This window comes from Anopheles arabiensis, chromosome 3, assembly GCF_016920715.1.
Source record: "Anopheles arabiensis isolate DONGOLA chromosome 3, AaraD3, whole genome shotgun sequence".
In the NCBI taxonomy this organism is placed as follows: domain Eukaryota; kingdom Metazoa; phylum Arthropoda; class Insecta; order Diptera; family Culicidae; genus Anopheles; species Anopheles arabiensis.
This window is the reverse complement of record NC_053518.1, coordinates 91552018-91564740: the sequence shown is the minus strand read 5'-3', so window position 1 is coordinate 91564740 and position 12723 is coordinate 91552018. Positions and strand designations below refer to the sequence as shown.

Below are 12723 nucleotides of genomic sequence, written 5' to 3'. Positions count from 1 at the left end.
GGTGGTGAACTGGAAGCGAAATGGAACAAATTTTTCATCCACCGGAACTTTAATTAAAATATCTTTTTGCCTACCGTGTGCTGCCCCCATGGAATAGATCCTTCCGATTCCGGCGACGATCCCCTGGCTTCTTTTTTGCTTTGCGATATTATCTTTTCGCCAACTTCCTGCTGCCTCAAACCGGTACACAACCACACATACACACTCACACACTAGTCTGTAATGCAAGTTTCAAATGCTACCCGAGTAATCATTTCCATTTTTGACTCGAATGCCCGCGAATTCCACTGTTCCCATGCAAATGGTGCCGGGAATTGCAAAATAAACCCTGCGAGAGACATTCGCAACTTTTGTACCAGAAATTCTCCCCCAAGGGGGTGCGAGGGTCTGTGTGACGCTCTACTCCTGACCTAGGTACAACGAACCAACGGCAATGGTCGACGCCCGCACCGGAAGTCGTACACTCATATTTCTGCGAAGATTATCTAGTGAAAAAAACAGCTTCCCGTGGTTGAGTTTTCTTTTTCGTCCTCAGCTGGTAGGACTCCTATTTCCTGCAGTCTTGTGTCGCCGTGTGTTAAAAAATAGCCGCGGCAGGGATTCATTTACAGGAGCGGGAGTGTACTGGTACGTTCTTTATCGACTTACCGTGCTTCGTTTGCGTTGTAAATCGTGTGTGAAATTATAACAGGAAAGGCAACAGAGAGTTCTGACACAGTGTGGTTAAGTAAAACGGAGCTATGGGGATTGAACAAACAGAAACATGTAGCGTGAGGGATTTTTGAATTTTAAAGCCAACACAATAAATGAATGCTTCAATTTTCAAACATATGCTAGGAATGAATCCATTTAAAAGCTTTGTTATTATTCTACTATCCCATTTCCAATAATACATTTAATTATTTCAAATTATTCTACATACCACATGACATATTTTGTCTAACGCCTAAAAGTATGCATTGATGTTTGTGTAAAAAATCTGTAAGCATACCTTTAGGCGTTTCAAACCTTCAAACCATAGAGGGCCATTACCGATATTTTGGATAAACCTCAAATTTGGGCTTATAAATGATTTAACAATTATAACCGCACTATAATTATAAAATTATCCTTAATCTTAAATTGAGTCCCATTTCAAATGATTCGCTAATCCTCGAGAGTTTCATTGCGACTGTTCATTTTACTTCTTCCTATGCAAGCAAACCCCTGAAAACGTTTACGACATTTTGTGGCACAAATTGCATTCATGTAGTTAAATAAAATGGACTCCCGGAAAGCTCATTTGCAATCGTGCACCCGATGCGACCGTGATCCGTGCGGCAAAAGGGCTTCATTTAATTTAGTAACCACAACTGCAATTACTACCGTTTCATTGCTGTCGTTTCACTATTAAAGTGGGACTGGGAGTAGGAATCGTGGACAAAGCGGGAATCGAGTAGCTCACCCTTAATCCCTGCACTTATCCTTCGCCCCTCGCGTTCGTTTTCATCAGGCCTGTTCTTATTACATTTTCATCTCATTTCTTTTTTTGTGCTGCTAGCTTCCTCTTATCCACGCCTGACGCCTCTCAACTCCTACCATTAAAGTCAGCTTAGTTTTCTCCAGCTTCCGCTTCCCATTTAGTTCGCATTTAATCCTTTATCTCGCCGGTTTCTTCTTGAAGTCAACGTCAGTGATGCCCATTAGCACGCGGGCGGGGCCAGCACAAGGTAACGAGCTGGCAAACAGTGCTTCTTTACCGACTTGAAACAAAACTATTGCTCCGTTGTGGGGCGAGGGAAAGGGCTGGGCTTTACGTGCAACAAAAACTACATCTCGAGCAAACGTTAAAAATGTGCAAGACATCCATCAGCTTGGGATCAGCTGCTGCTAACAGCAAGCGGGTAGGATGGGCTTCCGTTTTCCGCTCAAAGGTGTAGGAAAGAAGGACAGCTTTTCATTTCCAGATGTACACAAAGTTGGTGTTGAGTGGTTGACGACTGAACCGAAAAAGAAAGCAAACCTTAAGGGCGTTAAACATTAATTTGTCAGAAAATCAGTGCCAGCTTCAGAATGAGTTTTATTCGCCAGCAAACGAACGCTCACTTCTATAGAAAATGGTCTTGATTTGTTATAGAACTAATTGATGGTAGATCGTATGTTGTACAGTTCGTTATTGAAGTTGAATATTAAATTGTTTTAAATCACTTAAGCTCAGCAGCTGCAGCTACAATATAAATAGCTTTTTCTAATAGCTCATCAACACTCTTCGCATGGAAACCGTATTGTGCAGTACATCCGTTAAACATGGCCAGGAAAAAAGGAAATATCCACCAAACCATTACAGATGCCACTGAAGAAAAAACGGAAACATCCTTAATGACAGAAAACCAAGAGCGAAAAGTGCAACAGGATATGACGTTGGAGAAAACTGGGACGAACCATTGTTTATTGGTGCCCAGACAGGGTGATTGAACGAAAGCTTCGCAGCAGAGATATCATTCAAATGTTCTATTTTTTGCACACTGTAAAAAAACAATCCAACAAAGGTTGTTAGCGAAAGCGAAAAAAGATAAAACATCGAAGGAAAGAAAAGCCAGCCAGCAGCATTAACAATGTTTATTTGTGCGCTTGTGAAAAGCTACCCCGGCGAAAGGACGCTGCGCTGGTGGGAAGGCAAAACTTTCCACCGGCTAGAAAGCTAGCACCAGAAGCATGTGCAAGGCATCGAAAACATAAATTGGATTTGCGCTTTTTCGTACCACCAGCGGAGGAGCCAGGGAAAGAGCTAGCAGAAAATAAACTTAATAAAAACAACTGGAAGAAACAATTCCTTCAAACCCGCCCTGGCTGGTCTCCTCCAAAAACAACTTCACCCTTAACGAGGATGTTTCCGCTTGGGTTTTTGTTTTATATTTTGGGGGAGGGAGGTATTTTGGGGTGAATTTCTCCAGTTGCAGCACAGTAATTCCCAGTAAAGCGAAAGGAGCCGGTTGGTGACGGTTGAACCAACTGATTTGTAGCCAAATGTGTTGTTTCATTTCGTCTCTCGAGAGAGAGACACCCCTCCGGAAACATCTGTATCTCTGTGAGGCTCTTTAATGTTTTGTTTTTAGTTATCGTGTCTCGCCGGGCATTGTTTGTTCGTTGGCAAATCTTTCCCTATAACAACTTGAATTGAACTTTCTGGTTTGGCGTTCGTTGATGTTTCTCTGCTTTGCGGATGAAGAAATTCAAATTTTTTGGGTTTCCTTTTTTTGATCAATGATTCTGTTTCTTTGGTCGAGAAAATGACACGAAGAGGAAGGGAATGTTCGGTTGTCTGTTTTTAGCGACTTTTCATGTCGTTCGTGTTGAGTTTCTCTGAATATAACCAAGTACAGCTGCAAGTAAGAAGGGTATTCCTGGGATTACTTTTTTTAAATAAAGGATATTTTTGAATCTCTTCGTTTGTTCAGGCTATCTTCATCAGACCACAGTCATGTGTTTAATTTTCCTTCTCTAAGCAATTAAAGTAAAACATGTTCCTTCTCTTTGTTCTCTACTGCTGCCACTACAGAACACTACAACAGTAACTTAAATTAAAAACATTCCATTGTGCTGCGGTCTGACTCAGGAAGGAAAGCAGCTTGTTGCTTGTTCGTCGGTGCTGGTTCGGAAAATTATGATAATTGCGTGACTTTTCCCGTTTTCATTTGTTGCCTGTCGGTGTAAACCTTGTGGCAAAATGGATAGAGCCTGTAGGGTATTCTTAATTCAGTCACGTTTTTCGCCGGTTGTGAGCTTCATTTTCTACGGATGAAATTTTACATTTAACATAAAGAAAGTATAACCTTTTTTTTAAGATTTTCTTGTATTTTTGTTCAACCATTTATTTTTTCTGATGTGATGGAAACAAAGTATTAATAAGTAACATTAATAATTTGTGCTTGCATGGATTTCCATACAAATCATCTAATCTTTCCATTAATGCTCGAAGCTCCTCAGGGTTGCGTCCTTGTTACTGTGCACACACAACATGATCTCGACGACCGGACACACTGTCGTTGACGATGATGCTCCTGACGATGGTGGTAGCAAGTTTGCATAGGACCACAAGCAAATAGACGTTTCCCGAAAAGTGTAGCCCATGAAAACGTACCAAGAACGCAGCCGAGCCATGCGGATGCCGCGGATCCATCCGGTACACAATGAGTCGGAAAAACAAACCCACCGGACGGGACCGGTGGAAAAATACACCCCACACACACACACAAAGCTCCACCGGAAAGGGGACGTTGAAAATGAAGGGAAAACAACTGCGGTCACACCTATTTTGTGCCGGGGCAAGATAAAACTTTGTCCTTTTCGACGGGATGGCGAGAGATTCCCTCCCTTCTCCCCACGCTCTTGGAAACCGGGTGAGAATTGTTTTGCGCCCGTTCGCCCACTTAAGCTAGCGATACCACCCCGGTCGCTGCCGCCTGATGATGAAGGTGGTAATAGTGTCCGTTTTGGGTGGGTGGGCAAAGCACAAAAAAGGGACGGAAATGTTGCAAACCCCATACTCCACGCCACCAATCTACAGCAAAGGCAAACAACCGGGTTTAGCAAATGGTTTACCCTCACCACCACCTGAGATGGCGAGAGAACAGCGTTTGTGTTTGCGAAAGCTGTTTGCGTGAGTCCCTCTCTCGGTGAATCCGTAATTAAAAGGGGTAGACGGGGCGTCCTTTTACTTTAGTGTCCACGTCGGGCAAACCATCTGGAACGCGCGGGTGTATCGCGTTCGACCGATCTGTTGGAAACCCTTGCCCGATGGGGGTTTGCGTTCGACCGATCTGTGGAAACCCTTGCCCGATGGGGGTTTGCGTTCGAGTCCTTGACCGCAAACGTGCGAACGGATTTATGCTGTCCGATTCAGAGCACTAGCATCATGGCTAGAATCTGTTGGAGCAGTTTCAATGGAATGGAATGTCTGTTTCTCCGGTGGTTGTTAATATTATAAACGGATCATGCGTTCGGATGTGTCATGTTTCATATTTCGCATTTTCGCTGTTTCCCGCCAGATGGCGCCACTAGACATAAGTGTCTAATGAATTTTATTTAAAGATGCATACGTTTAGTAAACCATGTATGTTCATTCTTTTTTACTCACTTTAAGGTTGTGAAACTGGATAGAAAGTTGGATCCCACAACTGTCCTCCGTTTGCCACTGTTTGGCCAATTACGAAGAGGTTTAAATCATTTTTCGAAAACAATTAAATCAGAGCGAGTTGATTTTACGACCATTCGCCGCCACCGCCAGCAAATTATGCTTCCGTTTGTGAAAAACTTTGTCTCTATTCGAAAACTTCCAGTCCCACGGTGGATGGACAAACGTGCCGCATGAAAATGCGGATGCGGCATGGTAAACATTCATCCATTTATCATTCCACTAGCTCTCACTCTCTCTGTGGCTGTGGAAATAAAGTGTTAATACTGGCTGGAGAGTGAAGCTGAAGTTTATAGGATTTTTAACAACCCACTGCCAATGCTTTGCTTTGTCAGGCCGGTGCGGCAAAACTCATAAATTTATGGACAAAGTGTTGAGCTAAGCATTTTTATAAGCTCGCACCTGTTGACGTGACAATGAATTGTAGGGCTTTTGGGTTGATTAAACCAATGGGTTGCGTACGCTTATGTTTATCCTTCCTTTTGTACTTCATTTTTAAAGATAAGTTGAAATGTTTCACTCGAATAGCACTACCTTTCTACCTATCTACAGCGCCCTCTACCGTTTTTGCAATTCATTGCCTCACTACATCACTGTCTACTAATCACGCTGGGAAAATAACAAGCGAACGTGCGGGACCACTTCACGCTCACGACGACCCGGTTGGGAAAAATTCTTCTCACTGCCTGCCCGCACGGGCCGGACGACACTCGTTCAACTGCCCGGGAGCGTGCAATGAGTTTATCAATTATGCAAACGAACTAACAAGGGCCGGGAGAAAAGCAACTCCCGTACACACGCGGGGGGACAACAACAATCAGGCAACATTTTGCACTCCAGCACCTCTCGGGGTCGTTGACGTGTTTTTGGGTACTGTTTGCCACAAGTTCTTTCCCTCCACGCCACACTCGTGTAGAGAACGTCGGGCAGCTTTAATTCATTTACTCCCGAACCTTCTGCTGCTGGTCAAAAGTTTCATCGAAAGGGGTTTTTGCTCGATCGGTCGCCTGGAAAAGCTGGGTTGGACTTCTTCTTCCTTTCTTCCACTTTTGAGCTAGGACAGCAGGAGTACGAGTCACTTTTGGGGATTTCCTGTGAAAAGTTATGCTATCGTGCGGGGTAGAAAATTGCTTCATCTTCAAAAATGTACACTGCTCTGTATTTCTACCACTTCTAAAGGAATTGGTAGTCTTCGAAATGATTTTACTTCTATTACTCTAGCTCCACCAGTGCCTAACAGTGTCTGCAGCCCAAACGAAAAGTGATACCTCACCCCGGATGCTGTTTGTGCAAAAGTTCAGTCTCTCTTTCAATTTCACTGCAGAGCGGTTCCTATCTCTAATCCAAACCCTCCATTTTTCACAAAATATCAGCATGCAACGTCTTTTGTGTCTTCTGGTACACCACCTTTCTGGCAAGTCATTAGATTGTCTGCTACTGCTGCTGGTGGTGGTGAAAAAAGCATCGTTATCGCTTCCAACACAACAAAACACACCAGCAGGTCCAGCCAGCAGTAGGGTTCGCTTTAGCATACGAGCTTTCATGCGGGCTTATCCGAGACACTCCCCAAAACAAAAGCATCACTCGGCGATGCTGAGGGAAGCTTGGTGGTTGAGGGATTAAATTATAAAAATTTCATTACCCCAACCGCACGCGGAAGGTTTGTAGTTGTGTCCTGCTGGTCCTGCTGCTGGGTGGCGATGATTCTGGAAGCTAAATGTTTTTGCTCTTCCACCTTCTGGACCAAAACAGCATTATTGGTAAGGGAAATTAAAGAAAATAAAAACAGCTACCCTTACACAGGCGGTGATATAACGTTCAGTTTCTCACTCACTCTTGCTTTATTCCTATGAAGGAAAAGCAAAGGAAAGGATGTAATTCATATTTCCATTATTTAAAATGGTGCCACAAAGAGCGGTAGCATGAGCCTTGTTGATGACTTTTCCCACCGTGCCAAACAATGTAGGTCCCCGCGATAGTTTAAACGTTAAAATGGGAAAAATGGCATCTTTGTAAGTACGAAGCACAAAAGCTGTACGAGAGGTAAAGCCAAAAGCAAGCGCGCTAGTAAACCGTTTCCCGATAGTAAGGCAACGATTCAACGAAGAACGTTAAAACAAAGTGCGATAAAGCGCTACCCTTCCGTTGCCGTTTTTCCAATCAACGTACACACTCAACCCATCTGCGCACTTGTGGAGAGGAAAAATGCAAATCGATCATAGCCCAGCACAACAGCACCAAACCACCCAAAGGATGGTGGATACGCCGAGGCAATGCACAAAACGGTGATGGATGGAAAAGTCGATTTCATAACGCCATTATTCGATTACCTTCAGCGGTAAAAACGGACGTACGAGAGAAAAGTCGTGAAAGTATGCAAATTAATTCGGTTTGTGGCAGGCGTACGAACAAAGCGCTTAAGAGAACGATCAAGGAGAGCGTGTAAAGGATCTATTGTATTGGTTCTTCAATTGCCGTTACAATTATATAGCACAAAGAGAGATTTGAGATTTGTAAGAAGTTTCCAAACAATCGTTAGACGGTTGTAGTGAGCTTGAAACATCTTGTCTCGCTAAAGTTGCTCGCTTTAAGAATTTAATCCTTCACATCCCTTTATGTTCCTGGCTTTAGTTGATAGTAATTGGCCACATTTATATAATCGTGCTTCGCCGCCTCTCTTTCTCCTGCACTTAACCTTGCTAATCCCGGGAGGAATTAAACTTCTTGCCTGTATCGTTTTGTCTCATTAGCAGCAGCCAGAACGCACGCCACACATTACCGGTGTTCCTAATGACGCGGCCCAATTTATGTTTTCCAGGAATCTTAAGCTCTTGTCGTGAACGTGCGTATGACGCACCGCAAGCATAACCCATGTGTGTTTGTGTACCTTTGCCATCGTTTGTCTCTTACCACATACACAGACGGTTTGTTTTGGGAGAAAGGGAATGTTTCTTACTGGAAAATTCTTCATTAAAGACAAAGCAAACACCATCAGGCACGTAGGAAAGACAGCTATAATGCTGTGCAAATAAAATGTATTGTACGAGCAGCAGGATGAAAGTCTAGCCCGTTTGAAGGTAAGCTAGACATTGCAATCTTCAATATGGGAAAAAGTGTAAGGTACGCGATGTGTAAGCATTCATTAAAATGAAATTAATATGATTTACAAGCGTGCATTTCATCTTCATAATGTGTTTAAACATTCGCTTCCTCACTACTCCATCGCAATGAATGCATTTCGACGCATTCATCATCTTCGTACGGTTCATATTTTACCTGACAAATTGCAAAGCAGAATAAGTGTGATATATACTCATCGCACACCACCCATCCTTGGGAGTTAATGTAACCGTTGCGGAATAGTAGTGACAGGGACGGAAATTTGTCGCACACCTCTCTCCAGCGGAATGTGTTTTATTAACTTTCGTCTGCAGGACCGGCACCTCCTGCCATTTCCGCCAGGATCATGTACTTTTTAAAGCTTTCACTGTGAGCGTTGCAACGGATACGCTGTCTGCTTATATTGCTCACGCTCCTCTGCTACTGCAAAGAATATGCTAACTTTATCACTATCGAGCGTCAGCAGCTGAGAGTAGAATAGTTTATTCCCACTGGGGGGAAAACAAGTCGTCCCGGTGATCGTTTTCTCTCATGTGCACAGCACATACTTCTCCTGCAGATAGCGATGGAAGTTTTACGGGAAAGTTTTTCCTCCTGCAGTCCGTTGGCACAGGCCGGGCGGAGAGAATATGGCTAGAAAGTTGAGTTCATATTCTTACCAACTGCATATGGGAGGGGAACAACAATCTTAATAAGTGTAACAACGTTTGGGGGGAAAAATCGATTGCTATTTTATTTATGAAGATACATTTTCGCTAGAATTCAACAACTCCCCTGACAACCAGTTGAATGTTTAAATGTATCTTCATAAAATCTTCATGTATCGTTTGTTGTAAGTTTTCATTTTTTAATTACTACATATTCAAACAACTATGGATTAAGAAAATAAAAAGGATCATATTTTAGTCGGATTATTTTCAATTTGCTATGTTGAAGGCATACTTGCAGGCGTTTTAATCATATACGCCTGAAAGTATGCACTCTCGACATCATCGTAGCGCGCGTTTGAAAACCTCGATTTATTTTCCAATCTTTTCAACAGCAACGATTCGTCCTAAAGCAACTATCAACGAGTGAAAATGCCGGTAGGAATTTTCAAAACCTTTGCCGCCAAATGCATCGCTATAAACATCCACCCTCGCCAGTCCTGCAATAGAATAATTTAGATTTAATCCCTCTTGAATTGGACCGGAAATAGATAATAAAGAGCGAAAACTAATCAAGAGCTTTTTTGAGTGATGCTACTGTATGCGTGAATGTGAAAATGCCCAAATCCGATACGATTGATTTTCGGTTTAATTGAGTCCTCCTATTGAACGAGCGCACCTAACGTTCCCTTTTCTGAGATTCCCCAATAATAAACTATTCTTGTTTCAATTGAATTTGATAAATTTCTACTACTTCCCTTGTTGAAATCACATTTGTCAGCATGGTTTTTTTATGTATAATACATCCCAACTAACGCACTAATCACATTTACAATAACCAATTACTCATCGGACGTTCTGCTCTGTTTTCCGTTTCGCAGAGCGGTGCAATAGACACCGGAGGAGGTGGAGATACGGCCAACGACACGGACGCGGAAAAGGAAATGCTCCTGTCGACGGCCGAATCGTCGGCCTACTCGGCACAGGAGGTAGCGGCCCGGCTCCGGGTGGACGTTCGCACGGGCCTGCGATGGTCGGAAGCCAACAGTCGCTCCAAGATCGTCGGCTACAACGAGCTCAACGCACTGGACGACGAGCCACCCTGGATGAAGTATGTGCAGCAGTTTAAAAATCCACTGATCCTGCTGCTGCTGGGTAAGAGAGAGAGAGAGGAAATATGAATGCGCCAATCGAATTGGATTATTTACGCATAATTTGTGTTGTCATATCGGTTTTTTTAGGTTCCGCCCTCGTGAGTGCCTGTATGCGACAGTTTGATGATGCAATCAGTATTACCATTGCGATCATTATCGTCGTCACGGTTGCGTTCATCCAAGAGTATCGTTCGGAGAAAAGTTTGGAGGAGCTTAAGAAGCTTGTCCCGCCGGAATGTCACTGGTAAGCCGTTTGCCTTTTAGTACATCGGAACACCTGTGCTCATCGTTTATCGTTTACTCCCTTAGCTTACGGGAAGGTCGGCTGGAAACGTTTCTGGCAAGAAATCTCGTACCGGGCGATATCGTGTACCTCAACGTAGGCGATCGCGTCCCGGCCGACATACGCATCTTCGAAGCGTTCGATCTGTCGATCGACGAGTCAAGCTTTACGGGCGAAACGGAACCGGCACGCAAAAGCGTCGAGGTGGTACTGAACGCCAACAACACCAAGAACCATGCCAGTATGAAAAACATTGCCTTCATGGGCACGCTAGTTAGATGTGGTAATGGAAAGGTACGGTTGTCCTGAAATGTCACTGACGAAACCGGATTTTAATGCCCCATGCTTTTCCTAACCCACCCACCCCAACAGGGTATCGTAGTTAGCACGGCCGAAAACAGCGAGTTCGGCGAGGTCTTTAAAATGATGCAGGCCGAGGAAGCGCCAAAAACGCCGATGCAAAAATCGATGGACATTCTCGGCGCGCAGCTGAGCTTCTACTCGTTCTGCATCATCGGCGCCATCATGCTGCTCGGCTGGATACAGGCCAAACCGCTGGTGGAAATGTTCACCATCAGCGTCAGCTTGGCCGTGGCCGCCATTCCGGAAGGTAGGTGATAAAAGGATAAGTTTCTGCTCCCCAAGCCTCCGCCCACACTGGATCCGACCGACGCCGCAACTTTCGTTAACCTCCCACGATGATATTTTGGCCAGCATGATAAATGGTACAAACGAATTACTGCCAGCCTTACATGCGAGCCAACTAGCGTCAAGGGTAGTAGAGTAGCGCATTTGTTATGCGGTGGCGTTTTTCTTTTTGCGACTTTGCTTCCGGCATTACAATAAATCAAACTCTGGAATAAGAAATAGTTTTCAATGTTACGCTCGAAGTGTAGCCGATGACTCATGTGCTCTGCTGAATGTGTTGTCGTATAAATGCTGGCAGGATGCCAAATCACTTGCTAGAGTTGGGTTTTCTTAGGAATGTGGGAGTGCAAAGGAGAACGTTTTTTTTTTGCATAAATGTTTTTAGTACGTGGGAGCATTGGGCCGGTCTCGTAGTACAGTCGTCAACTCGTACGACTTAACAACATGCCCGTCATGGGTTCGATCCCCAAATAGACCGTGCCGCCATACGTAGGATTGACTATCCTGCTATGGGGGGTGAATCAATTAGTCACTGAAAGCCAAACCCACAAGTGGATACAGGCAGGCCTTGACCGACATCGGTTGTTGAGCCAAAGAAGAAGAAGAAGACGTGGGAGCATCTGTACCAGCTGATTCTTTATCGTAATAGCATCAACAGTGTTGGTCGAAACGATTACGTATAATAAATTTTTGCAATATATTACACACTTTTAATATCCATGAAGGCATACTTCCTTGTTCTTATTAACTGGAAATGTAACAACAGGATTAGGATTATTGTAATATTTTTCAAAAACCCAAACAGAAAAATCAACGAAAAAAAGCTCAAACCAAGTTCACTAAATATGTTTGTTCACTGTTCTCAACCTTAGGTCTACCGATCGTTGTAACCGTAACGCTCGCTCTCGGCGTCATGCGTATGGCTAAACGGCACTGCATCGTTAAAAAGCTGCCAACGGTCGAGACGCTCGGCTGCGTCACCGTCATTTGCTCGGACAAAACCGGTACGATCACGAAGAACGAGATGACGGTCACCGTCATCATCACGTCCGACGGCTACATGGCGGACGTAACCGGCGCCGGCTACAACGATAATGGGGAAATTCACATCCGCGACTGCAACAGCATGGACAATGCGAAGGCCAGCATCAACCAGCTGCTCGAGGCGGGCGTCGTGTGCAACAATGCGATCATCCAGAACGACACACTGCTCGGCCAGCCGACCGAAGGGGCGCTGCTGGCGGCGGCAATGAAGAACGGCCAGTACTCGGCCGCGGACAACTATCTGCGCATCCAGGAGTACCCGTTCAGCTCGGAGCAGAAGATGATGGCGGTGAAGGCGGTGCCAAAGTACGCCAACACGAAGGAGGAGCTGTTCTTCGTGAAGGGCGCGATCGAGATGGTTTTGCCCCAGTGCACCAAGTTCTGGTACGGCGGGCAAGCGATCGCACTGAGCAAACAGAACGAGGCAGAATTCCTGCAGGAAGCGTACGAGATCGGGCGGAAAGGGCTGCGTGTGCTGGCGATTGCGCGGGGCACCTCGCTGCAGGATCTGGTCTATCTCGGGCTGGTGGGAATAACCGATCCGCCGAGACCGCTCGTGCGCGAATCGATCGAAATGCTGCGCTCGAGCGGTGTGCTGGTGAAGATGGTCACGGGAGACTCTCAAGAAACGGCCATGGCAATCGGTAAGTGGTT

At 44.8% G+C, this 12723-nt stretch overlaps 1 protein-coding gene across 4 annotated transcripts in view; it reads left to right on the top strand.

Annotated features, from left to right (window-relative positions):
• The window catches only part of LOC120900740 (calcium-transporting ATPase type 2C member 1), a 53130-nt gene that overhangs the window by 33626 nt on the left and 6781 nt on the right, over positions 1 to 12723 (top strand). For all 4 annotated transcript variants that reach the window (XM_040308162.1, XM_040308159.1, XM_040308161.1 and 1 more), the window contains 5 exons: positions 9822 to 10095; positions 10182 to 10338; positions 10404 to 10671; positions 10750 to 10987; positions 11898 to 12713. In XM_040308162.1, coding sequence (XP_040164096.1) covers positions 9885 to 10095; positions 10182 to 10338; positions 10404 to 10671; positions 10750 to 10987; positions 11898 to 12713 — 1690 coding nt within the window. In that variant the 5' untranslated portion in view covers positions 9822 to 9884. The remainder of the gene's footprint in view (positions 1 to 9821; positions 10096 to 10181; positions 10339 to 10403; positions 10672 to 10749; positions 10988 to 11897; positions 12714 to 12723) is intronic.